General features: G+C 42.4%; 1 protein-coding gene across 3 annotated transcripts; it reads right to left on the bottom strand.

Moving 5' to 3' along the window:
- Positions 1 to 95: 95 nt before the first annotated feature.
- Positions 96 to 23,067, bottom strand: eea1 (early endosome antigen 1). Of its 3 annotated transcripts, XM_034215675.1 has the most exons (30): positions 22,893 to 23,067; positions 18,884 to 18,961; positions 18,657 to 18,769; positions 18,499 to 18,553; positions 18,342 to 18,407; positions 18,184 to 18,217; positions 17,999 to 18,103; positions 17,600 to 17,721; positions 16,694 to 16,849; positions 15,812 to 15,826; positions 15,423 to 15,539; positions 13,167 to 13,505; positions 12,752 to 12,901; positions 12,407 to 12,526; positions 11,979 to 12,182; positions 11,639 to 11,839; positions 11,377 to 11,490; positions 11,087 to 11,242; positions 10,810 to 10,949; positions 9,810 to 10,140; positions 9,622 to 9,723; positions 9,344 to 9,538; positions 9,001 to 9,183; positions 7,786 to 7,971; positions 7,560 to 7,691; positions 6,973 to 7,158; positions 6,650 to 6,888; positions 3,303 to 3,423; positions 3,095 to 3,193; positions 96 to 2,851 (listed from the first exon to the last, which is right to left on the bottom strand). In XM_034215675.1, the coding sequence occupies exons 1-30, from the start codon at positions 22,914 to 22,916 to the stop codon at positions 2,732 to 2,734; spliced, it is 4,203 nt and encodes a 1,400-aa protein (XP_034071566.1). In that variant the 5' UTR covers positions 22,917 to 23,067; the 3' UTR covers positions 96 to 2,731. The 3 variants fall into 3 exon arrangements, with proteins under 3 accessions (XP_034071566.1, XP_034071567.1, XP_034071568.1); XM_034215676.1 differs by lacking the exon at positions 15,812 to 15,826 and having other exon boundaries at positions 22,893 to 23,065; XM_034215677.1 differs by lacking the exons at positions 18,884 to 18,961; positions 22,893 to 23,067 and having other exon boundaries at positions 18,346 to 18,407; positions 18,657 to 18,747.
- Between the last annotated feature and the right edge of the window lie 131 nt (positions 23,068 to 23,198).

Below are 23,198 nucleotides of genomic sequence, written 5' to 3'. Positions count from 1 at the left end.
ATCTGCTTACAAATATTGATAATTAAATACTTTTTGTATCAAGATAAGTAGAGTATTAAAGTAATGTCTATGAATGAAAACAACACACGAGAAAATAGAAACATACTTTAGGTTTTATTTATGTTTGTCATGACTTAAAATCAACTGGTGCGTGTGAACATACATGACATTATTCCTCTCATCCCTTCAGACTGTGTAATACATGGTGCGTGTCACCGCTAACCGTGTGCAGTGACGTACGAGACGTGGCCTAAGGCACACCTTCACAACCATCACTTATGATGACTAAACACAGAGGAAATGTGAGCCACAGGCCAGTGAAGTCACCATAAATGCAAACTGACAGCAAGACCAAGCCACAAGTCAGTGTGTCAACATCGTGGTGCCTTTATGTAAAAAGAAAAAGTAAGACACTGATTAATCCACCAACATTTTCACTGTTGTCATGTTTTACATCCACAAGTGTTATATATATATATATATATATTCCTTTTTCTCTTTCATTACAAACATGTACACAGATAATTATGACAGCCTTAGTATTAATGAGCGGTTTAGTACATCAGGGCTAGAAATGCTGAAGCCTGTATAAAGTCGGTGGTCCTACGTTTGAGGCTGGGTTCTCATACGGACGACCACAGTATACAATAAGGTGCAAATCATCTCTCTAAAGGACTGTACAGCTTGACGGATAAATCACAAATCTTTCATCAAATGCAGGCAATGACGTGATGTTTGTGACCACTAAGATTTAGAAATAGTGCTTTTCCTGTGCCGATCTGAGGTAGACATAACAAAAACCAATGCAACACAAGAGACAGGTGTTTATGAGAGCTTGCAACTGAGATGGACGTATTTTTTCTTAGCAAAAATAGCTAATTTTCTTAAGTCTGAAACAAGCTGCTTGTTGCAAAATGCCTCCATTGTCGCCTGGCTTACAGTGTTTTCGCCCGCTCCAGTCTTTAGACAATTGCCCAAAAGATCTTACCAATATCTGTCAACAATTATAAATTATACAAAATCTGGAATTTACTTTTACAGTGTCCTCAGCGGCACATAGGTTTGACAGAGAACCGACGGAAAACGCTGCACCTGAAGGCAGCACGGACATCCCAGAATGAGAGATACTGAGATTCTGAGCAGCCAACGTTCATACAGTGCAACTCAGCAGCGCGCGCACACACACACACACACACACAGCAGGCGTTAACTAAAACACACTCTGTTACAGCAACATTACACACAAACCCTGCTCTAAAGCCACACACACACACACACACACACACACACACAGCTCCAGCAGTATTCAGTGTAGCTGAGTGGAGACAAGCAGCAAAAATAATAAAATGTTAAAATGTACATGCAGGCATCTTTAGTGACTGCTTTAACAGTCTGCAGAAAGCACCACCATTTGCAGAAATTAACACGCAAAGAGAAATGTGGGTGGCTGCGCATAAAAAGCCTCTCAGGTCGTCATCCATGCTGTTTCCAGATACAAATGTAGGACTCCGTCATTTAAAACTCAAAGCTTCTTAAGAGACGCTTAGAAAAATACTGACATGAAACGAGTTCAGGGTTTTCATCTCCGCTGTTTACCTGCTGCAGACATTCTTTGGTCATGAATTCGGCTGAATACATCAATAATAACAAACACACACGCGCTGCCGCACAAAGGGAACATGCAGTAACTGATTCGACGTCAAAAGTCCCGTACAGAGAAATCGCTGGTGCATAAATCAAATCATTCCTTTTTTTTCTTCTGAAGAGCAGTTTTAGTTTTTACAATTGAACATTCATAATACCAAAGATTATGATTGAATGCGTTATACTGTACAGCACAAAGTTATTCAAAGGGGACCAGTGCTCCTATACCAATGTGAATTTGCAAAATAGAATGTGTATTTTGACATTTAACATCTTACATTTTATATTTTCATGAAATCCTGTCCATGAAACATTAAATGAAAACATTAAATGAGCAACTTTTGGACGAGTTGTGTAGGGGCCAACTGACTGAGCATGTTATTCTGTTAACGCAAGAACAAAGATTTCCTGAAAAACAATAAAATAACACACTTTTGTATTGACACGTAAAAGAAAAAAATCCCAAATAAAAAATATTTAGTACCGATAACTTGAGTTTACCTTTCTTTCTCACATTTTGCATTTCTTAGTGATCGGTGCGATGCAGTTATACTAAAATATGTCATATTGGTATTTACAGATGTTATTTTCTTGACAAAGCCGCCTTTCAGTTTCCTGCATTTACCTTTGTAGGGCAGCAGTGACTTTCAACACTTCCTCTACAACATTTCACTTCCCTCAGTGTCCCGCCTCCTGACGGCAGATGTCACTCTACGACAAACACAGCGACCCCCTGCACTTTCTAATAATTCCAAACAGCCTGCGGAGATGTGAATGCGAACTTAAAGAGATGTGTTAAGCTCTCAGTGTCTCCGCGTTCTGGCAATCCACAGGAGTAGCAAAGGCACAAAAACAGATACAGACAATCCCAACCTACCCCCCACACCCCCACCCCAGTCACACAGCTCTGGGGTCTCCTCAGTTGTTTCCCCATCCCACCAGAGCCAGACGTCACACACTGGTGGGAGTCTCTGCCCCAGGTCTGTCCTCAATAGTGCACATTAAATATGACAGAGACGCCTTCTTCTGCCCGCTGAAGTAAGAGGGGGAGGGTTAGGGGGGAGGTAAAGGGGGGAGAGGGGAATCATCATTGGAGATCCTCAAAGCACGTCTCACAGACCCGGACTGGCTTTTTAGAGGACGGCGTGAGGGCGTTCTTCGCTGAACACTCGTTGCAGAAAATGTTCCCACAATGTCTGCAGTGGTGCTGGAGATTCAGGGGAGAAGGAGAGGGAGTTGTTACAAGTTGGCAATTAAAGCTAAAAAACAAGTTTCAAAATTATGGAATCATAGGATGTATATCTAAAAGATTGTAACAACTAAAGAAACTGAAATGATGTTATTTATATGATCGCCATTTCTCCTGTTTCAAGTCACGATCACATACAAGAAGTTTAATGTTTGTCCTTTCGCATGTTAGCATCACTCATACAGATAACTTCCTCCTCACCTTCCTGACAGTCACACTGAAGCCCTTCCCACAGGACATGCAGTTCTGCACCTCTTGGTCCTCAGCCCACTTCCTGGTCAGACTTTGGGACTGTTTGATCTAAGAAAGCACCAGATGCAGGAGTTACAAACAGAGCCTCTCAGAATAAAGGTTTTATAATCGTCTCCTCAGTGTACGGTTCCAACAGGAGGAGGGCTTTCTGACTGACCTGAAGCGACTGGTTCTCTCTGCCCAACTCCTGCATGGCGGCCGTCGTGTCATCCACTTTCCTCCTCAGCTCCACCACCTTGGCCTGCAGCTTCTCTATCTCGCCTTCCCCCTTCACACACCTGAAACACAGCCACAGAGCACTGATGATGTGTGTGTTCTTATTACAGAGCTAACGAGTGGCTCATCCACATCTCGGCAGGCTGCACAATATGCTTGTTACAGAATTCTTTAGATACACAGGAGACTAACTATGTGTCTTTTGGTGATTTATATTTACCACACACACTCTATTGTTGTATTTTTATTCAATTTGACTTATCACATTGAACCGATTCACCAGGTACAATACACTCACAGTCAAATATAGCCTGATGTGTTTGCGTGTAAACCTTTTTATGTATTGTAGTACGTCACTGCTAACAATCCAGAATATCACAGCAGTTATTTCTTCAAGAAAACATATACTATACTGATTTAATCCTGCTGGCTCACATTCAGTATGTTGCCTGCCCCCATGTTGTGATATTCTGTCCTAACGGATCTCGTCTTGCTCGGTTAATCAAAATGTTATTTTCTCCCCTTTACGAGTGTGCTGTGACGTCACATGCAACAGCCTAAAATAGGCCTCATTTATAATGAATTTCACAGGATCATTTTAATCATCATTTGTTACGCACAAGGAAATTAAGAAACCATCAATTAGAGTCAAACTTCTCTCGCTGACTTATGAGGATATGAGGAGGTCATCAAAGCTTGACATCAGTCTATAGCTTGTTGAAAAGTTAACTTTAAAATGTGCATATTTATAATTAATAGAAAAAGGCGATGTTTTTTTTCTTTTAAAATAATGCTTTCCATTTGAGAGAAAACTGTGCAAAGCTCTTTTCTATTTGTATTAAACCTCTTCCCAACAAATGTAGGATCACACACTCAAATGTCACAAAAAATACACAAGCTATTAAGTGCCAAGACACTATCCAACTTACAATTACATTTTTTTGCGGACGATACCGTTATGTACTGTGCAGGTCCCTCGATTAACGAGGCTGTTGTTAAATTACAGGCTGTTTTTAACATTATTCAGGCTCAGCTCTCTGAGCTTAAGCTTCTTTTAAATGTGGATAAAACCAAGGTAATGCTCTTTTCTAAAGCTAAAGCTAAAAATACACCGGAGACTGCTTTGGATATTGTAACTACGCAAGGAATACAACTTGAAGTGGTTACCTGTTACAAATACCTTGGTATCTGGCTTGATGATTGTCTCACTTTTAAACTTCATGTCAATAATCTGCTTAAAAAGCTGAGGGTTAGGCTAGGTTTCTTTACAGAAATAAGTCCTGTTTCTCGCTTGAGGCCAGGAAAAGGCTAGTCACTGTGACCTTTTTACCTGTGCTGGACTATGGTGATTTGTTATATATGAATGCACCTGCCAATTACCTGAGCAAGTTAGATGCTGCGTATCACAGTGCACTGAGATTTTTGACAAATTGTAAAGCACTTACGCATCACTGTACCCTGTATACCAAGGCGGTTATGCCATCACTTACTGTACGGAGGCTCAGTCACTGGTACTTTTTCATTTACAAAGCCATGTTGGATAAACTACCATCTTATATCTGCTCCCTGATCTCTCTGCAAATTGAAAGTACTTATTGCCTGAGATCGCATGCTGTGGTTTTATTAAATGTGCCAAGTGCTAGGACTGTCTTAGGGAAGAAAGCTTTTAGATGTGCAGCTCCACTAACATGGAACAGTCTGCAAAAAGAATGGAAAATTACCAAGCTAGTACCACTACATATTTTTAAAGCTCGGTTGGATGCTACAAAATCAGATGCTGTTGGTACCTGTACTTGTGGTTAAATATGTCAATTGTAATCCCTGTACATTTTGCTGTATGATGTCCTTTTGTTGTTCTGTTGTTTATGTTTTTATGTCTTCTTGTGGAACCTACTGCTGCAGGTCTCCCTTGAAAAAGAGATCATTGATCTCAATGGGATTTTACCTGGATAAATAAAGGTTTTGAATTGAATTGAATTGAATACCGACCTATGCTGACAAAAAAGTGAAGAGTAGACAATATAAAGGTATATTCGCTATAAGGAAATGTCCCAGCAGTTTAGGATAATGAAGGTTCTAATCAAATCTATTACATAGCCATTACATTTCTAACTCCTGATGACGGGAAGGCAGAAAGTGCATTATACTAATAATAATATACTCATAATAATGATAATAGCAGAAATGTTTTAACAATGACCACAATATAACAATTTTAATAAACCAAATATGAACAATTGAGGAAAATGAGGAAGAACTGATGATTCAAAAGTTGTAGTACAAGTAGTAATGTAGTTTGTGCATAAATTACTATTGCAACGAATGTGTTCATTTTCTTCATTATTAGTCGATTTCTTTGGACGAATGCTCCGGGCCAGAGGTTACATGGTGGGGCCAGTGATAATACAATTGCGCTGGAGGGCCAGTGCAATTGTACCCTTAATGTCTACCCCTGCAATGTATCTCTTCAGTTGAATCTGCAAGAAGCTGATTCATGTCTAGTGTTGTCACGATACCAACATTTTGGTTTCGATACCGATACCAAGTCAAGAATTGCGATTCCGATTCTTTTTCGATACTTTTCTTAAAAAAAAAGGGAAACGGTCTTAAATGTAATTATTGTGCTTTATTTCACACCAGAACCATAACACAAACTTTTAAACAATGAGAACAATAAATAAAATAAATGACAAGAATTCGTATTAAATAAATTAACACATGTCTTACAGACAGGCCTCGTGGTGTCCGTTGGCTTGCCCTCACTGTCAGAGATATAGCTCAAATACTTCCAAATTTAGCTTCTGGCGTCTTTTTTGTCAACAAGCCGAGGCGCAGCGGCAGTTGCACTCCCACTTGCAGCCATGCTTCTCGCTTTCTCACATGCTCTGGCAGCTAGCGCGTGCACGAGAGAGGGGAGGGACTTAGAGCGTGCTTGAGAGGGGAGGGACTGCAGGCACGGAGCAGAGCGCTGAACACACACGGCTCTTATTAAAACAGCGCTTTCTCACCGGAGTACTTTTCCCCGTCGAAACGGAGGAATCGTAACGTTTTTAACGGCAGGGTATCGCGGTACCTTTCAAGTATCGGTACACCGTGCAACACTATTCATGTCACCAGCTCTGCAGAACAGACAGAAGTGCTTCTAAACAGAGATTAAAGACATTCCTTAATCCTGCTGATATAACTCTACATATTTGAGTGAGTTTTAATGCCAATCAAGAACATCCCAAAACTTCTGAAGACTTTTTAAAGTATTTCTGTAAACGATGTCTCATGTATTCCCCTCACCTCTCCAGCAGCGCCCTCCTCTCGTCCTGGTTGTTCTGCACCGTGGCCTCCAGCACGGCGATCTCTCCTCTCAGCTCGTCCGTCTGCTTCTCCAGCTCCCCCACCCTGCGCTGGCTGCCCTGCCACTCTCTCTTCAGCGTGGCCACGTTCTCGTTCAGAGCGGTCACCTGCACCCCCATCTTAGCCTCCGCCTCCTCCCCGCGCTTCACCTGCTCCTGTCTGGCTCGCTTCTCTGCCGACTGCGGGAGGAAGCATTGATCGAGTCAAGAAATGGATCAGTAGAGGAAGTGAATGACATTTCAATGATGGGGTTTAGAGCCTACCAACTGCTCCTGGACCCCCTTGGTTTGTGCGAGGAGCTGCTCCTCTCTCTGGCTCCTGCTGTCCCGGGTGTTCTTGTGCTCTTTCTGCTCATTCTCCAGGGTCTTGTGTGCGGCCTCCACCTGACCCTGCAGCTCCAGTTTCTGCTGGATCAACAGCTGTTTGGCTTCCCGCAGCTCTACCAGCTCCTGAATGCAGCAGAACATCAGGCTTCATGCACAATGTTTGGATGATTTTAAAGGCCCTTATAGCGTCTCTTTTCACGCATGAGCTTAAACTTTAAAAGGCTTTAAGCTCAGGAAGTTATTGCTCTGACAACAGCTTCGGATCAATCTTAAAGACATCTTTGAAGACCGGAATAATCCGATGCTCACGTCAAATAGTTGACTGAAGCACAGTTATGACTTTAAGGAATGTGTCCCCGATGACCAGCAGTATTCCTGGGTAAAGCTGTTTGCATAAGAGCAAGCATGGGAAGCAGGGCACGTCGTCCGTTAAGAGAGATACATTGTACTATTAAAGCTTATCTGAGGAATATTCTAGCCTCTCTCTACCATCTAAATCAAAAGAAAGATACAAGTTGACCGACCTTCTCGTTCTTCTCAGCGAGAGCTTTTAATTCAGAACTCAGTCTAGTGTTATTCTTCTCCAGGACACTCTTGGCTTTTTTCAGCTCCTCTGCCTTGCTTATCTCCTTCTCCAGTTCCTCCTTTACATGACTCTATTAGGGGAGTAATCACCATTTAGAATATATAAACTGAATCAGTAAGTAATATAAGAGTTGATGTCTATATGAGGGAAACGGTTGGTCTGACCTGTTGCTGCTGAAGCTCGCTCAGGGTTTGTTCTTGCTGTTGGAGCTTCTGGTCCCGTTGAGCCAGCTCCTTCTCCAGCGAGCCCCGGCCCGTCTGCAGATCCTGGATCTGAGTCTCTAAACCGCTCTGATGGGTCCGGTTAGCAGCCAGCTCTTCCTGAGCCACGTTCAGCTTCTCCTCCGACGCCTGCGGGGAGAGGAAGCAGCAGGGGCATGGTTCTGAATCATCTACATGCATCCATATACTTACAGTAATCCATCTGTGATTGGTTCAAAGTTCAACCCACAGTAACAGCTTCTTAATTCAACATTTCTACTTAACAACTTGAACCCCACAACCGACTGGTGGGTTAGAAAGGCATGTTGTCTTTATCTTAAATCAACTAATAAAATACGTAATTTACCACAACCAGACACTGTGAAAACAGGAATTATTGTCCATTTTCAAATTTCACAATGTCCTTGAACAAATCATGTCACAAATGCATCAGTTTTGAAAAGACAAATAAAAGCCTAAAATATGGATATCTTAAACAGATACCTTAAGAAACAACTGGTAAGCCATGACTGACTCGGCTGACACCAAAAGTCATGTGATGAAAACTATGTGAAGCGTCCAATAACTGCAGGTGGTTCATAAATGGTAAATGGTAAATGGACTGTACTTATATAGCACTTTATCCAGTCTTTAAGACCCCTCAAAGCGCTTTACATACTACATGTCATTCACCCATTCACACCCATTCACACAGAGCAGTACCACTTGCTCTCGGACCTAATATTCACACACAATCACACACCGTTGGCCATGCCATCGGGAGCAACTCAGGGTTAAGTATCTTGCCCAAGGATACATCGACATGTTGACTGCATGGGCTGGGATCGAACCCACAACCTTCTGGTTGAAAGACGACCGCACTCCCTCGCAGCCACAGTCGCCGTTAAAGCTAGGATAAATGAAATGCTCTTTGATACTATGGGCACTTGTAGATGTCGATAACTATGTAAATGTAACCTGTAAATATAATGTATGATGTCCTTTATTATTTTATGTTTCATGTGGAACCTATTTGCTGCAGGTCTCCCTTGAAAAAGAGATCTATGATCTCAATGGAACCAATCTGGTTAAATAAAGGTTTGAAATTAAATTAAATGAAATGATAGGGTTGAGCCTGATCAGTGTGTACCCCCCCTCCTTCCTTCCTGCAGTACCCACCCTCATGTCCTGGCGCAGGGCCGACACCTCCGACTCCTTGCCGTAGAAGTCAGACTGAAGCGTAGTGAGGATCTCCTTGTTTTGCTCCAAACCCTTCTGCAGATCTGTAGTCCGACCTCTCTCAGAGCCCAGCTCCTGGCCGAGCGCTGACACCTGCGCCCTCAACGTACTCTCATCCTCTGCCTGGAGGTAAGGGTCAAATAAACAAATGTACTTTAGGAAACATGTGAATTAAGTACAACCCTGTGGCAATGCAGTGTTTATCTCTGCTCTCAAGGTACAGGAAGTGCAGCTGTGTGGTGAAATAAGTACAGTATGTCTGTATTTTGAAAATTCTACTTGCCTTCTTGACATTACTTTCTTGTAACTCTGCAACTTGGGCCTTCATTTTCTTCCTCTCCTCCCCAAAGGACCCCTGGGCTGTCTTCAGTTGAGCCTGCAGCTTCTCTAACTCCTTCTCTTTCTCCGTCAGTGTCCCCTGAGTCTTTGAGCGCTGCTGCTCCAACGTGCTCAGCTGCACTTTCAACTTTTTCTCTGCCTGGAAATGTAGTCGACACATGACAGGTTCAAACAAAAACCAAAAACAATGACACTTGATGCAACGTTTTATCAGACGCCTACCTCTCCTAACTGCTCCAACTGCTCTTTAGATTCTTTCATTGCCTTGGTGATGGCGTCGTTACTCTTAAGAAGCTCCTGTCTGGCCTTCTCATTGGCCTTCTCCTGCGGATTAAGACAGATTCATGTTGTGAATGTCCTGGTAATAAGCTGGCGGTGTGTTACTCCAAACAGGCTCTTTCTGAACCTACCCTCTCCTCCATGGCTGACTTGTGGTTCTTCCTCTCCATGTCCAGTTGACTCTGACTCTCTTTCAGAGCTTTTTTAGCCTTTCCTAGGCTCTCCTGTGTTGAGGAAAGCTCCTTCTTCTGAGCCTCTTTCTCCTGCTGGGCCTTCTGTAGGTCTGCAGTCAGGCTCTGAGCTCTCCTGTCCAGATCTGCATGCTGAGTCTTCCCCTCCTGGGTCACCTTGTCCAGGTTCACCTGCAGAGCAGCTTTGTCCTGCTCACTGTGCTCCAGCTGCTGCTGAACGTCGCTCAAAGCAGCTGCTTTTTTCTTCAACTCCTCTTGTAGTGTTGCAGCCCTAAACAATGGAAAGACAGGTCTTTTTGTTAGAACTCATCACGAAAAAGTGAATAATAGCATGAGGTTGTACCGGCACTGAATACAATCACAGGGAGTTAGTAACAAATTGATTTACACACATTGCATGGGGGGGGCGTAGTAATCAGCAACGAACCGCTTCAACACGTGTATTTCGGTGTATTCACGGCATTCTTTTGGTTAGTCTTCAGTATTGTTGTTTTATAGTTATTTGTTAATGTAACCCAATTTGTGTTCTTTGAAATTGAAAAGGATATTGCATTGTGTTTGTTACTTTCGTTGCAGTTGTATGTCTTAAGTGTAATTTGGCTTGGCTTTCTATTTCGTATGGACATGCTTTTATTTTGAAGGAGAGTTAGCGCAGTTGACAGGAAGTTGTTGTTGCTATGGAAACAATGTGACGGAGATTAATGGAGAAAAAGTAATATCTACATATAAAGACGGAGAAAGTAAACGATAACGTTTATGGTTGAGTGTTGGCACCCCCCGAAGAGGCACAAGCTCTTACGTTGATATTGGAGATTTCAATAAATTCAGAAAAAAAAAAGAATATCCGAATAACGAAATTGAAACCCGAATAGTACTCCAACGAACGAATATTCAGATATTCGGGTACAGCCTTACTATGCACCAGTAGATTGGATCTCACCCTGCTTTCTCCGTCTCCAGTGAGCGCTGCAGCTCCTTTGCTTTCCGTTTGACCTCTGACCCCTCCTTTAGCAGCTTCTGCACTTCTTGCTGCACTTGGTCCCGTGAGGCCTGCACCTCCCCAACCTGAGACTCCAATTTCTGTGTTTGGATCAAAACACCAAATTAGTTTCGAAAAACCGAAATGTATGTAGACTGAGGACACCAGAGAGAGGACAGTTAAGGCCTCAACATGTCCCTCTAACATCCTGTACTCTCAATAAAGAATCATCACAGACCTTATTGAGTCCCTCCAGCTGCTCTATACGCTGTTCTGAGGCCAGGAGTTTGTCTTTGCATTCCTTCAGACTGGCTTCCAGCTGTGAGCCCTGCTCCTGTCTCTCCTTAAGCTTTTGGGCTTGCTCCTCCACCTTCTTCTGAACTTTATTCAGCTCCTTCACACGACAGGGGCGAGGGTGCAGGATACGAGAAGGAAGAGTGAGGTGAGTGAGGGGGGGAACAAATATTCGGTAAGGCATTACCGAATATGCTCAAAGCCGACATAAAGTGGCACAAAGGAGGTGCTAACCTGCTGCTTGTCCTGCAGTGCATGCTGGGCCGTCTCCAGGCTGTTTTCCAGGTTAGCTTTCTGTGCAGCCTTGGCTGCCTCTGTAGACAGCAGCATCTCTGTCTTTGCTTTCAGCTGAAGAAAGATAGGCGCCCAAACAATCTTATTCTCTTTTCAAAATCAGTTTGACAACATACAGATTCTTTGAGTAAAGTCAAACACAGAGACACCACTATATGTAGTTGAATACATATTGCTCAGGCGTGCTTCTGAAGGGGTTTACCTGAGCATCCAGCTGGGCTACCTTCTCCTTGCTGTCAGCCAGGTGGGCGGTGAGTTCGGTGACGGAGGTCTCCAGGGTGAGGGCTCGGTCCTGGGCGGAGCGCAGCAGGGTCTTCTGCTCCTGGACCTGCTTATGGAGGTTATCCTGGGCTTGCTTGTTGCTCTCCGACTGGTTCTTCAGCTTGTCTGTCAACTGTGTGACCTTTAAGACACACATATAAAGAACAGTTATAGAAAAGCTCAACAACATTCCCCTGTCATTACTGTTCAATAACACTGGCCTTCTATATGATGCTCATAGAAGATCTACATTGCAGGTTTTAGAGTGACTCTACATATACCTGTTCTTGTAGTGCGTGGTTTTTCTCTTTCAGCTGGTTGAGCACAGCGGTCTCTCCCTCTCCGGCCTGGATCTTGGCACACAGGTCCTCCCTCTCGCTCTCCAGCTGGGTCACAATGTCCTTACTCTTCTGCAGCAGAGCCTCCAGATTCTGGATCTTCTGGTCCTTGTCTCCGATCTGACGCAGGACCTGCTCCAGGTCGTTCTGCAGCGTTAAGGCAAGTCAGCATAAGAGAACGATTACATTAGGAGAGTCTGGTAGAAATGTTTAATTTGTGTCTTGTGGGAGGTTTGTATTAGGATTATCACAAATTGTTTGTGGAGGATCAAAAGTGTTGTTGATGTCTGTATCAGAATAGTGCTTAGTGTGAGTGGTGATGTGTATGCCCTCTGATAATAATATCTGAGGGTTTTTCCTGTGAACAGCACCTGTGCCTCGCGCAGTTTGCCGTTGGTGTTTTGCTGCAGCGCCTGCAGCTCTGTGTGCTGCTGCTTAGCTTTCTCCAGCTGGTGCTGCATGTCTGTATTCTTACTGGCACTCTCCTTCAACTACAGGTGTGAAACAAAGAAGCGCATTCATTAGCACAAACCTATTAACCTAAATGTATTATTACTTTAATTTGTGCATCATCCTGTCTCTTTATTATCAGTCTACAACAGTAACATAAACTACACATGCAGATCCTACAGCATACCTTAAGACACACACTCAAATATTCATGTCCAGATGTTCTTTCAGTATGTCAGTTTCCTGTAGTGATCGGTAAGGCCTACCTGCTCTTCTGCCCGGGACAGTTTGAGCTGCAGGTCGGCGGCTTGCTGTTCGCGGTCTTTTAGTTTCTCCCCAGACAGCTGCCTCTGTTCCTTCAGACGACCTTGCACCTCGCCCAGCTGCCTCTCCGCCTCCAGCAGTTTGGCGTGCAGCTAGAGAGAGCGCAGGGAGAGGGGAGATGAGGAAGATGGACGAATAAAGATGGAAACAGTAATAGCAAAGAAACACAGCAGATGTAGGAAACACAAGGAGGATGTCTGGAATCATTTTTTATGATTTTTTACACATTACTAAATAACACGTGTGCCTAAATGCTTGGTGTTTTCTGAACAGGGATTCTGACAGTTATGACAGTAGAGTTTTGCACCATCTGCCCATCTCCTGCATGTACTGTGTGTGGTGGTCCACCCTGCTCACCTGACTGATCTCCGTCTGCTGCTGAGCACCTTGGCTGTCTTTTTCCTCTCTTTGCTGCTCCAACTGTTTCCTCTCGACCTTCAGCTCTGCGTGCTTCACCTCCAGCTCGGTGATCTCACTCTTCAGCTTTGCCACCTCCTCAGCCCTCTCTCCCAGCTGCGCCTGGGCCTTCTGCAGGGAGGCTTCAGCCCCCGTGGCCCGGGCCTGGAGCTCCTGAACCTCCAGCTCCCTCTCTCTCAGGCTGCCTTGAGCACCCTTCTTGGCAGCCTTCTCAGCTCCAAATCGCTCCTCCAGGTCCTTGTTCTCTTTCTCCTTACGTTGAAGCTTCTCAGACAGGCTCTGTAAAAGCAGGAGAGGACAACATGAGGCAGATGTTCAGAACTTTAGGAAGTATTGGGAGTGAAAGATGTTCCTAAGTAGGAATAAAAGCCATAAGTAAAAATAGAAATCAAAAGTGAGTAAGATCTTAGTTTTTTAAGGTAGCAGGTTCTCAGGATAAAGATTGACAGTGTTTGAAAAGTGAGGTCTTTCAAAAAGCCACACTGTAACGACTTGTCTATTAAAATACAGTTGGCATGATAAGAGATGCAACGAGTCACAAATGATTCATGCAATGTAAGCTATGGAAAAGAACAGTCGGCGGTCTATTGTAAAGCGAGGTATGGCATTTCTAGGGGAAAGGTTTACAACACAGGACTGGGAATAACGTAGCGTGTGAACAGCACCGGCCCTGCTGTAATCTCAGGCAGTAAACTTGGAAACAGGGTGATAAAGAACAAAATGGTGTTAATAGTGGAGTGTGCTGCTAACCAGGGAGTGTGACAGGACACCTGGACTTCACAGACGTCCAATAAACCTCTGCAGGCCACCACAGCAACTGGCAAACCTAAACAACCCTCTACAGACACTTTCTGTTCTTTCCTTCCTCTCTGTTCTACCCGCTCTTTCATTGTGTCTCTTCTGTTGGTCTTTCACCTGTCTGTTCTTAGTCCTGATCCTCTCACTGTCTGCTCCATCACTTTTCTCACGTGTTTGGTATCTGTTTCAAGTCTCAGGGTCTCCTGTTGCGAGGAGAAGCGTTGGGAGGGGGCAACACACTGGATATCCAGTTCTGTAATCCCCCTTTTACCCAGAAACCTCTGTGACATGCCTGCTGTGGGAGGATTTCATCTCCGGCAGGAACCCGCTGCCTCCAGTCCCCGGCTCATTGGATCAGTGCCAGTACCTGTGATTGTGTTTCACCCCAAGTGACAGCGGAGTTCCCCCCCTGCTGGTTTAATTATAGAGCTGCGCGTGGTTTTGTATCAACATGTCTGAGTTGCCAAATGAGGCTGGTGACAGCAGAGCATTGTAATAGAAGCTGATGCCGAGCAACAGACGTGGGTTCACAGAAACAGAGAAGGCGTGCTCTGTGCTAGAGAGGGGCAGCTGGGAAGGCTGATTAACATTACTGAAGTACAAGTAAATCCTTCACAGTCATATGCTGTATAATGGAGCTGTTTCTATTTCCATGTTATCCAATCAGGGTTAATGGACAACAGGGCAGCCGCAAGAGTGTATGTGAAGGGGGGGGGGGGGGGTTGCAGAGTAACATCATCTCGAGTCTGATGGAACATTTGAAATAAGCGAACTTTCTAATTTATTTCTAATATTTCTAATTTTCTAACAAAATCACTTTGTTTGTTTTTTATATTATAGTGTTATATTTTGTATAAAAATCTAAATAATATCAAAAACAAGAGACGGCAACATATTTAAATTAATTTTTAGGATTTGAAATCCACTGTTCACCCGTGGGTTTCCATGCTGCTTCACCGAAAACCTCTCCAAATGTACAGTAGGGTGCAGATCAGTAAATTAATCGCTCTGATTAATAATCCCTCATAATCCCGTCAATCGTCCCTTCAGTCGTAGATATAACAAATCGGAATAAGCCTAATGTATCTGCAGTAATCTGCTGAGAGACAAAACGGTCACATGACTATGACTAGAATTACTTCCTAGCAATGCTGTGCCTCCACTAACCACTCAAGTTACATTTTACAGCAATATCTGTCCAAAGTGTCATCACTTGTCATAAATGGCTTATGAATTATGGAGTATTAGCCACACCTTTTTATTTGTGTGGTCCCAGTGACCCTTTGCAATCTAATTCTAATCAGACCATCCTTAAGTCCAACTGGAAGTTCCAGGGACAATGTCTTCACAGGAACGCTACAGGCGCAGAGGCATTATAATTGTTTGTTTGTGTGGTACCTGGCTCTGCTGCTGCAGATTGTTCAGATTGCTCTGCAGCTGGTGGATCTGCTGTGTGTAGACAGCTGCTTCCTGGGGACCCTTCTCCAGCTCTGCTTTTAGTTGGGATATGGTCATCTGCAACACAATAGAAACATACTGTATGTTATAGTCTGCAAACAATAGACTGCACATTCAGATAACTGAAGCACCACTGTGAGGGAATGACATGAACGAAGAACTTAACATGGATAAGTTACAGCGAGAATTCAGTCGCACAAAAACCCAACGAAGGCATGGAAAGGTTACACATGGGTCAAAAGAAAATCTGTTTTTTAAGTTTAAAGGAACTGAAAAAGATGTAGAAGTAAGTGAAGGGCCAAATTGAAATGTTTTTTCAAATGTTTTACCTCCAGTTTACGAATCTTGAAGAAATAGTGAGTGTTGTGGAGGGATACAGTATGAGAGGAGCAGAGGAACAAAGGGAGGGAGAGAGAGACATACAAGAGGTCAGTCATGATACATCCATGAACTCCAATCTGTAACAAAGAGGGATGAGAGTTTGTCGTGCCAATATCATGCTATGAAAGTATTAAGCTGACCATTTTGTACGAAAGATGGTTGGCTTCATGTACTGTTGCTGGGGAAGGTGGTGCATTAGCCTTATGTTTTCAATTCAAAGTTGACTTGTCTCTGGCCAACCTTGAGAATAACAGCTGACCGCGATCAGCTCCAATACTTTTATACTGTGGAACTCAACCTTTAATGATTAACCACGATTGTCTCATAATGAAAAAACAGATGCATTTCAAATATTTTAGGAATGTGGTTCCACAAAACTATCTGAGAACATTTGCAGAGATGTGCAGAAGGAGAGGGTCGGGCCTGAAGCTCTCTATACATGTTCTCATTCTTCTGGGATAAAAAAATGCAAGAAGTAAGGCTAAATTATTCACCATGAATTACTTAGTAAGAATAAGAAATATATATGTTTTCCCTACAGTATGTTGGAAACTATTTTAAAGATTATTTCAGAGCTTCTTTTGCAAGTGCAGTAGGTCGGCTTAAGAAATTAGATGAAAGGGGGTCAAATTAGAAATACTAAATTATAATTTACGTATACAATACAATCTTGTAGATTATCAAGCAAACTGTGGGAATTAATGTACTCGTTTATGCGACTGTTCAATGTAGGGTTCAACGGGAGGTTATTCTACAACACATCAGGTACAAAGTTTAAGTGAGATTGAGCAGAAGTACATCTCAAGATGTTGTGTGTTTTGTCCCCTCACCTCAGAGGTAGTGTGGTTAGCCTGCAGCTGGTCGTACTGGGCCTTGAGGCGCTCAGACTCCTCCTCCCTCTCACGGGTCGAACTGTCCATCAGGGTCTGGACCTGCACCAGCTCCTTCTGCAGCACCTCTACGTCCTCCACTACCGGCCGCTGCAGCTAGGGGGCAGAGCAGAGGACCGGATTAAAGCTGGGAGAACTGAGTGGTATTAATATAAATCAGAACGAGATCCGTAGCTGAACAATGCAAATCTATATGGACGTCTCCTTGAAGATCTATAACGTATATATTTGTATGAAGCTTCTCTGAACCACTGAGAGTAGTAAAATAAGAAAATAAAGACAGATGACAAAGAAAAAGTGAAACTAGACAACTCTTCTTTAGAGTACAGATACATTTCTTTCCGCCATCACTTTTGGTCTATATCACCAGGGAACAAATAATAATTGTAACATTAGGGGGGGCTATGAGATGAGATTGCACTATTCCAAAACATGTGTGAAAATACTATTTTGAATGATATACTATCATAATGCAGAGATGTCTTGGCTATCAGATTATTTTCTAAAAAGTATTTTTGTATGACTGTTATAAAAACCACACAATGACCATTTGCCTTTGTTTTTCATAAAGAAATTAGAATAATTATGTCAAAAAGTGTCACTTCTTCCCAATATCGTAAATTATAGTGTAATTACAATAGTCAAAATACGCGCAGTTAGATAGATCTTACATTTTTCAGACCTACTTATGGCTATCCTTGCAATAACTGAACTAATGTTTTGTCGGACTTAGATCTGCTTTGATTCCTTCAGCACACATCTGAAAGCCAAACAGATTTTATGGTGTCAATTCAATGTCTTTCTTTCAGACTCCGGAGCACAACACCGATGAAGTGTGTTCTGTACCAGTTCTGTTTGGAGTCTCTCGTTCTCCTGCTTCTCCTTCTGAAGCTGTTCGGTCAGTCGGCCCAGTCTCTGGTCAGCAGCCTCCCTCAGACTCTTCTCCTCATCATAGCGGGACTTCAAGTCTGTCAGAACAAACACTTTTTAGTAGTTAACACTATCATATTTAAAATAACACAAATACCTCACTTGTTAACTCATGTGAGGAAAAAACACATCAGCAGAAAATGCAAAACCCTGCATCGAGTCTGTAAAACTAAATGTTGAATAAACTACTTCAGAAGAAACACAATGGATGGATTGAGCAGATATAACAGTGGGTTAGTGAAAGAGTTCTTCAGTGTTGTTGGATGATGCAGATTCGGAGACACAGGCCTTTCAGTTTCCTGGCGCCACACTAACCTACTATCTCTGTGGCCAGCTGCGCAGCCTTCTGCTCAAACAGGTCTTTCATCTGCTTGATGTTGAACTTTTCTGTCTCTGCTTCGTTCAGCTTCTTTTCAAGCGCTGAGAAAAGAGTACCAGATATAAGTGACTGATGTTTGGGATTTTTTTTCAGTTATCTTAAACAGAAAATGCCCCCCTACCTAAATCCTCAGAGCCCGGCGTCTGTCCATCATTCTGTGGAATTGAGAGTAAGAGAGAAAAATGTACAGTAAGAGTAAGCATTTCCATCATGTTCTATCAAGCAGTTTTATATTCAGAGAGCTATTGTAATAAATCTTAAATATCTTGAAGGAATTACTTGCTTCAGTTGTCCTTGGACTTTGTCTAACTCCTTCTTGAGTTCTTCGGAAAACCACTTTTCCTCCTAATCAGGTACAACAACACACAGATACAAAATAAAGTATGTATTTAACATCAAATGTACACATCTGTTTGTTTCAGAGACTCCAGCTTACCTTAAGAGAACAATGCAGGTCCTGAACCTCCTGCCGAAGCATTGTAAGGTCCTCCCTAAAAGAAGGAGAGGCTTGTTTACAAAAATGCATAAACTCAAAGAATCTGTCATCATGAGGTTGAGCTTATTGTCATAATACATGTAACATTAAAGTCTCACCGAGTTGGGGCCATGTGAGAGGGCAGGTCTCCGGTATCATGGAACAGCTCATAGTGCTTGAACAGCTCCTCTGCTGAGTTGTGAGACTTCATGCACTGAGGACAGATGAAGCCCTGAAAAGCAGAAACAACATCAGACTCAACCATGTGACAATGACTTCTTCAAGTGTTTCGGTCTGCTTCCAAAGTTTAGAAAAAGGTTATTGATAAATGAAAGGCCAGCGTTACCTCAGACGTCTGATCGTGGTTCAGGTCTGTGCTGGGCGGCTCCGACTCTGCGTTCTGGGAGCCTCCCTTCCCAGGAGTCTGGAGAGGAGAGAATACACTATATCAGTCTGAATGTATTAAAACACACTCTCTATATTTTTTAGATAACTCAACTGCCTGAGAGAAACAGTTAGACAACGTTAGGGTTTTTTTTTTTTACATTTTATTCCCTACGTTTACCTTTGCCCTCTCAAATTGACAAACTATATTCTAGACATTAAAACATTGCATATAGTGGCCACCAAGACCAAGTGTTTGATTTTTTTTTCTGATTTATTTAGTAAGGCAAGGCAAGTTTATTTATATAGCACTTTTCAACACAAGGCAATTCAAAGTGCTTTTCAAGTAACCATGATGTAAATACAAATAAGTTATATAGTACAATACATGTATTTGGTATATTATCCATCTTGGAAGAAGTTTTTCTCAGAAACACAATTGAAAACCTCTAGCTTACATACCCCTGTTTTTGATGTTTGTGCTTTTCACCTGCAATGTTTTGGTAAATGCTGGATCTACTTAACTGTAATTGATTTTGGGAAAGTACCGACTTTTCAGAAAAGAGGGCAAGGCTCGGACAGAGTCATGGCTTACACATCACAAAAACAACTCTGCTGGGTGCGACTTAAGCCTTCAACAAATGTTATGTAAACAATTAGCTCTACCCTGGAATGCTGTTGCATTTTTCGCTTTAAAAAGGCATGAATATTTAAGACAGTTGTAACATGATTAACAACACTGTAATGTGTGGTGACACCAGTTCCTCCAGCTGCTGTATAATGTTTATAAAATGTATTCAGCACCTTGGAATTTTTCCAGGTTTGAATCTGGACGACATGTATGGTCAATCTTTGAAAAAGATCTGTCACGTTGCATAGATATGTAGCAGTTTTGGATAAAGGTCTGGACTATTATTTGGCAATGCCACACATAAATGATTGTTTAGCAACAGCTACCTTTCTCTGTCATTTGCTGTGTTTGTTTTTCCCAGTACCATCACAGCCCTGCCTCCCAGCATCCACCACAACGCATGATTCTGCCACCCCCATGCTTTGTGTTAGGGATGGTAAGGGTCTGGTGATGTGCACGGTTTAGCTTGGTACCAAACATTTAGGATAAATGCTCTATTTAGTTCTCATCCGACCATAGAACCTTCTTTCATTTAGTCTCCCACAACTTCTGGCCAACACTAGCCCAGATGTCATATGAGGGTATTTTCCAGCAGCCCAGCAAAACCATGCAAAGTGCCTCCCATCTGTGTGTCCACAGGCCTCTGGTCGGCCTAGCTATTGTTAAACTCTTAGCTGTATGTCAGGACAAAGCAAGAGTTATGATGGCACCATTTTTTTTTTATGATTGAGCTTGCAATAAGGATATTCACTGCCTTGGGAATGTTCTTGTATCCTTGACCTTACATTACCTCCCTTCTTTCCACAAATAACCTTATTGCAAATGTTTGCTAAGTTATATTGCTTTGACAATAACGTTTTTGGAAGAAAATTAACCAACCAGTAATAGGGTTTTTCAGAACGTTCTCAGTTTCATATACCGTTGCAATTATTTGACCTTAAAATATACTGGCTTTGTATATTTGTGTATATTACCTGTAGATTACTATTTTACTCTACTCTTCACATAGTTTGAAGGTAGAAAGGAATAGGGTCATATCAAATCAGCTCAGTCCACTGGCCTGAAGCCCACAAGAAAAAGTATGTGAACCCTTTGGAATTACCTGGATTTCTGCATAAGTTGGTCATAAAATGTGTTCTGATCTTCATCTAAGTCACAACAATAGACAAACACAGTCTGCTTAAACTAATACCACACAAACAATTATATGTTTTCATGTTTTTATTGAACACACCATGTTTCACAGTGCAGGGTGGAAAAAGTATGTGAACCCCTAGGCTAAAGACTTCTTCAAGAGCTACTTGGAGTCAGGAGTCAGCCAACCTGGAGTCCAATCAATGAGACGAGATTGGAGGTGTTGGTTAAAGCTGCCCTGCCCTATAAAAAATACACACCAGTTTTGAATTTGCTATTCTTAAGAAGCATTGCCAGATGTGAACCATGCCTCGCACAAAAGAGCTCTCAGAAGACCTACGATTAAGAATTGTTGACTTGCATAAAGCTGGAAAGGGTTACAAAAGTATCTCTAAAAGCCTTGATGGTCATCAGTCCACGGTAAGACAAATTGTCTATACATGGAGAAAGTTCAGCACTGTTGCTACTCTCCCTAGGAGTGGCCGTCCTGTAAAGATGACTGCAAGAGCACAGCGCAGAATGCTCAATGAGGTGAAGAAGAATCCTAGAGTGTCAGCTAGAGACTTAAAGAAATCTCTGGCACATGCTAACATCTCTGTTGACGAATCTACGATACGTAAAACACTGAACTAGAATGGAGTTCATGGGAGGACACCACGGAGGAAGCCACTGCTGTCCAGAAAAAACATTGCTGCACGTTTGAAGTTTGCAAAAGAGCACCTGGATGTTCCACAGCACAACTGGCAAAATATTCTGTGGACAGATGAAACCAAAGTTGAGTTGTTTGGAAGGAACACACAACGCTATGTGTGGAGAATCCAAGGGGTTCACATCTTGCAACTGTATAGTAGAAATGTCAATGGTGGTCCATTCACAAAAAGGTTTTTGTTGTGGCTGGTGATAGTCTGCATGAATGAATCAGGTGAATACTTGGGTTTGAGAGTAGGGAGGGGGACTTTGAGCCCTTTGAACTGAGTTTTCTAAGAGCCTATTGGACATTAGACAAACACCACTTTGAAGGCAGGCTGAGCATTTGCATCATGGAACAACCTTTGACCCAACTCACACAAAATCAGAACTAGGCCGACTTCACAACTTTAAAATAATTAATTCAACACAGCAACCTAAATGCGGTCTTAACCACTTTAAGGGTTCATTGTATAATAAGAGACTCACAACATTATTTATGTCAACGTAATAAACCATAAAGCTCATACATCTTCATAATCAGTACTGTAAAAAGATTAACAAATGCTGGTCAAATGTGATGGCTCTGACAAGCTTCAGTAACAAAAAAAATTGTAATCATTATCTTAAGAACGTGACCTACATTTTGAGGAGTGTCAGTTCCCATAACTGACACTCCATTTTATGAACCAAGTCAGAGGTTCACCAACTTTTTCACATGAAGGACAGATGTAAAACATTAGAATGGAAATCTTTAATCAGATGTTTTCCTACAGGCCCCTAAAGCCATTAGCAATACCCCGATGGTAAATGTAGTCCCAAGTAAAAGCTATCCAAGTAGCTAACCTCTGTAACTCATACATGTAAAGGCTGTGACAAGCTGACCAATTTGTGTTTAAGACAACACATGTCACCATTAACATTTATTACACGCTTTATAACTTAAAAGGGATACATTTTTGTTACATGTAGCGGTCAGCTTGAGGCTAACGTCAGCGCTAGCATGTAATGAGTGGAAATGACATTATGCACTGCTATCACAAAGCTAGGCAACGGAAACCATGAAAATAAATTTAACCAGAGCCCAAGCATGTTAGCTAGTTATTTATAACTCGGCAAATCCTGGCAAGACGGACACATACGCTATATAGGTTGCTACTGCATTACATAGACATGTAATAGCTTGCTACAACCATGTCAATAGTAGCATCAACCAAGCGTACCAAGCATAGATATAGTCTATGGTACCAAGTTAGCATTTTGAAGGCTAGCTCTGTCAACCCCACACAAGGAGCACTTGATATGACAACTTCGTTCTGACAGTGTGGCGGGGCTTATTCCAATTGAAGAACTCCTGTTGGCTACAAATACAAAAGCCGCCCACCCATCACACACTGTGTTATAAAACGTGCAGCCCCACCATGAAAACAGACAAGGATAGGCCTGTGTCTCCTACGAGAAATGACTCAGTTATCCAAACAAAAGCGTTACGGTTCACTTTGTTGAACAAAACTCTTACCATTTGAAGGATCCGTCTTAGCATGGCCTCAACTGTGTTTGTCCTGACACTAAATCCAATCAGTTTTCCAAATGCAAAGTTTACGTCGCTGGATAACGAGCACCTGACTGAGCTCAGGCAGCGGCGGCGAATGGGCGGGTCATGGAGAGGATGGTGAAGCAGGACACAGCCTGGCTATATTCAAGACTATAAAGTCAGTTCCTGTTATACTGCTCTGATAAACACACTGTGGCAATGGGGATGAATAGACGTTTTTTTATTTAAATGTTTTATGTACAGCATAATTGCAAAATATTCCAATCACAC

The sequence above is a fragment of the Gymnodraco acuticeps genome, unplaced genomic scaffold (genome assembly GCF_902827175.1).
Source record: "Gymnodraco acuticeps unplaced genomic scaffold, fGymAcu1.1, whole genome shotgun sequence".
Lineage (NCBI taxonomy): Eukaryota > Metazoa > Chordata > Actinopteri > Perciformes > Bathydraconidae > Gymnodraco > Gymnodraco acuticeps.
This window is presented reverse-complemented; position numbering and strand designations above follow the sequence as displayed.